The following is a 4,626-nucleotide window of genomic DNA, read 5'->3' on the forward strand; positions in this document are numbered from 1 at the left end:
GTTGCAAGTAAAGTGAAGCTCATGTAGCCAATGAGATTGTAGCTCAATTGCTTAGAGTGTGGGTTGAGTTTTATAGGTAGTCTGTGGTAACCAAGAGAGTTGCCCAATGCACCAATGGCTTACCCAGAGAGCCTCCTTATAGGCTTGGAATCCAAATCTCGAGCTTTGGGGTGGTGCACTATCGCGGTGTGTAGTAGCCAAGAGAGCTGTCCAATGCACCAATGGCCTACCTATAGAGCCTCCTTATAGGCTGGATGGATCATGGGATAATGCATGTGTGAGATGATGATGCCTAGTAGCCTACAACCTAGAACAGGGGCAGGGGGCCCAGGCGGAGGCTGGAGTTAAAGCCTATAAGAGGAAGAAACAACTTCGCAGACGCCAAACACGTGTGGACGGTAGGAGCCGGTCGGACGGCACGTATGAGGTGTGATTCTGAAGGGTTTAAAGGCTGAGAAGACCATACCTAGCCTGTTTCCTTGTACTGCTTCCTCTCGTCTTCAACCAACAGCTCTCTCAGAAAAAAGACACGGAGAGAGAGAGAGAGAGAAAGAGAGAGAGAGAGAGAGAGAGGGAGGGAAGGGTTAACATCGAGAATCGCCCGTTACGGAGGAGAATCGAAGCAGCAGGTAGACATTCTCTCTTTTTCTGTCTCACATACACACATACAGCGAAACAGAGGCACATCGAAGTCCAATTTGATTGTCTCAGGTTGATTCTTCGTGATCGAATCTCGTGAAAACGCAGCTTTTCTGTTGCATCATTCAAGATGCAAGAGCAAAAATCTTCTTTTTCTTTAACCAGATGCCTCGCTTTCGTGTATGATCATAGATGTGATCTGTCTTCCTACTATATTTTTTTTTACAGGGCCACCCTCAGAGACTGCGTCTTTGGACTGAAACGCAAGGTCTTAGTCTGAAACTTTGTCTCAGTGAATGGGCGCTGAAATTCTCCCCCAGGTGAGCAACACAGAGCTCATCGCTGAGCCGAATGGATCCGACCCCAAAACAGAGCAATTTGCGGATGAAAAAGATGCGAACCGATCTGGATGGGGATCTGCAGCACAGCCATCAAGCTGGATCAGCGCCGATGGCACAACGGTCGTGCTCCCACCTGCCCCTTCCGCGGAGCAGCCGCGGGCTCTTGGTCGCCGGCGGACATTTTATCTAGTGAGAATACCAAGAAATGTAGACGAGAAGCTAAGAAATGAGATCAAGGTGGCAGAGGCACGCCTAGCAGACTCCCTCAGAAAGAGGGACACAGTTCGAGATGCAATGCAGAGAGAGAAGGTAGGCCTCCCTTGCATTGTGTATGGTGTTTGTGCATTTTTGTAACGTAGTCTCCTTGTTGCTCATATTTGACTGTTATTCGACCATTCACTCCCAGGCAATCAAGGGCGAGCTCCTTGAGAAGTTGAAGCCCATTCGTGAGAAGCAGAGATCCTACAGGGAGCTGATTGAAGGAAAGCGCATGGAATTGGAGCCATATCTGATGTCCCTGAACAAGTTTAAAAACCCTTTTCGAGGAAAAGGGCAAGACCTGTGTTCCTCTGAGGAGGAACTCAATATAAAGGTATTCTTTGGTGGCTCTCAAAATGGTGGCTCTATTCTTTGGTCGCTGAACTGCTCTGGTTTGCTGTTTATTTCAGATCAGTGAACTCGAATTTAAATTAGGTCATGAGATAAACACCCTAAAAGAGGAGAAGCAGATTATGCGTGACATTAAACAACTACAGTCAACCCGTGCCCAAGTGCGCGAGCTGCAAGCAGAGATTATGGAAAATTTAGGCCCAAAAGAGGAGATCCAACAGCAGTGTAATGTATGCAATCACTTACATCCCACAGTTTTCCCTTCTGTCTGCAATACTACTGTGTATGGATACTTTCAAGTGAGATACTTACACTTTGTGTAGTCCTTAAGCGATGACCTTGAGGCAATTCGAAAGGAACATAAACAAATCCGACTAGAATGCGAGGATATTGATAGAGACATTGAAAAGGTCAACAAGGCATTGGAAGAACTTCGGCAACAATTTGAAAAAGCCCAAACTGTACAGCAAGGGGCATTTGCTGTCCTTAAGGAATTAAGACAAAAGGAAAATTCAAAGGTAGCACTTTGACAATCTAATTCTGTGTGAACTTATTTCATTTGACTATTTGTACTTCAGTAATTCCACTGATTTTACTTTCTTGTCTGAGTCCAATCCTACCACAAGTTTCTGAGAGACCTCAACCCAATTCGGATACGATTGGAGTTTTCTCAAAGATGTTCATAGATTTTATCGAGTAAATTAGCACAGGATCATAAGTTTGTTTGTTGTACTTTATTGCATGAAATCCCGCCTAGATTATGCACTCTTGCAACTGTTCAAAGGATGAATCTAAAGTTAGACGGTAAATATATGATGAATACAGATTATGCCCTTCTGCACCTGTGCATGGGCTTCTTGTAGACAGGCAAATTGGTTTCGAGTATGATAGAAGCCAACCCCAGATGCTTTGTAAAGATAGGTAATAATGTGTAGAGTCTTTTTTACTTTTCACTCTTGAAAGAAAAATCAGCTTGATGTCTCAAGATTGATGATACAATAGAAAAAGATAAAGTTCAGATACTCTCCAGTCTACAAGGGCTGCATGTGTAGTAATTGGGTGAAGGCCATACAGGAGGCAAGCACGTGTGCACATGATGCTAGGATTATTCTTTACACTTTAAGAAGCTGCTTGATACTTTCTGTCTGTTTGAGTATTGTTGTCCTCAATTTATTTCTGTTAAACAGGTGGTTTACTTTTCTCTATCTTCCTTGTTTTTTTGAGTGCTTCTAGAGGCTGTTTTTATTGGGATTGGTGTAGGTTTGTTACATTTGGCTTGATGCTTCAAAGGCTTGAGCCCTTCTGTTCTTTTCTTATCTCAGAATGATCCATTTTATCAAAACAAGCGGGATATCCTGGCTGCAAAGGATCTAGTTGGACAAAAAGCAATTGATGAACTGGAGATGTGTTGTGGCAAGCAGGTATAGCATGATGCTACATTTTGTACTGCTCTCTGTAGTTTTGTGTTGTTTGTGAAGTGCTAAGAGCAATGGTCTATTGGATCATAGATGGAAGAGTTTTTTGGACGTTGGAATGCTGAAGCAAAATTTCGGTCTGAATATGCGAAGAACAATGAGGCAAGTACCATTAGACGGCTAGAGACTCTAGATGGAAGATCTTTGGGTCCTGGTGAGAAGCCTCTGCAAATCAACGATGGTGTTATTCCAGCTCCTCTCCCTGAAGACACTGCTGCAAGTTCACAACCAACCAGCACAGTGGTGAATTATGCCAAATCTTCTGATGTATCTAGTCAAACACCTGAAGTTGCTGAAAGGGCTAGTATCAGCAAGAACGTGAATGGAGGATTGGACTCCAAAGTTTATGAGGAGCCAATTTTTGCAACTACAGTATCTAGTCAAAAGGATACTGAGAATGATGCAATTCAAGCTGCGGAGCTGAAAGAAAAACGCAGACAAGAGGAGATGGCCAAGGCTAAGGAGGCAGCCGAGAGGAAAAAGAAACGGGCAGAGAAGGTGGAGTCCAAAGCTCAAGCAAGAGCCCAGAAAGAGGCTGAGCGTAAAGAAAAGGTAAGATCTGCTGGCATATGTTTAATGCTTGAGTGGACTGTTTACCCTGAGCACTTCGATGCAGTGAAAGTAGTTGGAATTGGAGAGATATTTTTGTGGTATATATTTTTTGAAGATATCAACAAGCATGTTGTACGGTGAGTTTCATGTGAATTGGTTTGGAACTTTTGCTTAACCAGGAAAAGGAGAAAAGGGCACGGAAGAGAGCTGCAGCTAATAATACCGAATCTAATGAGGGCACTTCTACAGGTGGAAATTCTGCTGTTGAAGCTGAATCTTCACCTGAAGCAGTTCCAGAGGCTCCTAAGATGAGATCTGCCAGTGAGGTACAAGCAGCCCAAAAACCTGTTGTGCAGCGCAGAAAACCCCCACTTAAAAGTATGAAGGAAAAGGGTTTGAAGTCCACATTAACAAGATCTGTCTCCAAAAATGCTGTGGGACCTTTCCCTTTGTGGACAATTGTAGTGATTGCTTTGTTTGTGCTGGCTATGATTCTAGTATTTTTGTTCTTGAGGGTCTAGATAATTGGAAACGAGTTCTGCAGAGTACATACAACTGGCTCTGACTTAGTTTTGGTAGTCTCCTGTCCAAGGGAGCAAGGGATGTTACATGAAGATCTTACTACAGTGTAAGAGAGTAGGTATGTTGCTTGAGGTCAAGAGAAAAAGAGTTGACCTGTCTCAAAACTATTCTTTTTGGTTATGTAATAAGTTAAATGCAAGTGCTGCACAATTTTTTGTCAAAACCAGTAAACAGAAGCTATTGTTGGAGTGGACACGTGTCTTTGCAAGAGACATTTGAATGCTACCTTTCAGAGTTGGATATTGGCAAATACATTGATGTCAAAATATACATGTACCTTGTGCGTTTGTTTGTATTTTTAATGCAAGTATTATGGTCCAAATTTCTAAGTACAACACGACAGTTTTGTGATTGCAGTATGCTGTCCAAGTGTTTGTCAGCTTAAAGCAATAACCAAATGCAAAATGACATTTTGTATTTGAAGAAAG

At 42.9% G+C, this 4,626-nt stretch overlaps 1 protein-coding gene across 1 annotated transcript; it reads left to right on the top strand.

Annotated features, from left to right (window-relative positions):
* Nucleotides 1-432: 432 nt before the first annotated feature.
* On the top strand, nucleotides 433-4,410 carry LOC148008437 (proton pump-interactor 1-like). The gene is made up of 8 exons (XM_087674213.1): nucleotides 433-629; nucleotides 868-1,289; nucleotides 1,387-1,572; nucleotides 1,649-1,819; nucleotides 1,913-2,107; nucleotides 2,912-3,010; nucleotides 3,098-3,616; nucleotides 3,796-4,410. The coding sequence occupies exons 2-8, from the start codon at nucleotides 936-938 to the stop codon at nucleotides 4,135-4,137; spliced, it is 1,866 nt and encodes a 621-aa protein (XP_087530339.1). The 5' UTR covers nucleotides 433-629; nucleotides 868-935; the 3' UTR covers nucleotides 4,138-4,410.
* The last annotated feature ends 216 nt before the right edge of the window (nucleotides 4,411-4,626 follow it).

The sequence above is a fragment of the Lygodium microphyllum genome, unplaced genomic scaffold, assembly GCF_053477565.2.
Source record: "Lygodium microphyllum isolate KBCC unplaced genomic scaffold, Lygodium_microphyllum_v1.1.10 scaffold_132, whole genome shotgun sequence".
Lineage (NCBI taxonomy): Eukaryota > Viridiplantae > Streptophyta > Polypodiopsida > Schizaeales > Lygodiaceae > Lygodium > Lygodium microphyllum.

What these genes read in the sequence shown, in the direction of transcription:
- LOC148008437 (XM_087674213.1), top strand. Translation starts at nt 936, where the DNA reads ATGGGCGCTGAAATTCTCCCCCAGGTGAGCAACACAGAGCTCATCGCT. An exon ending in AGATCCAACAGCAGTGTAAT is followed by an intron (nt 1,820 to 1,912) that starts GTATGCAATCAC and finishes CACTTTGTGTAG; the next exon opens with TCCTTAAGCGATGACCTTGA. An exon ending in GACAAAAGGAAAATTCAAAG is followed by an intron (nt 2,108 to 2,911) that starts GTAGCACTTTGA and finishes TTCTTATCTCAG; the next exon opens with AATGATCCATTTTATCAAAA.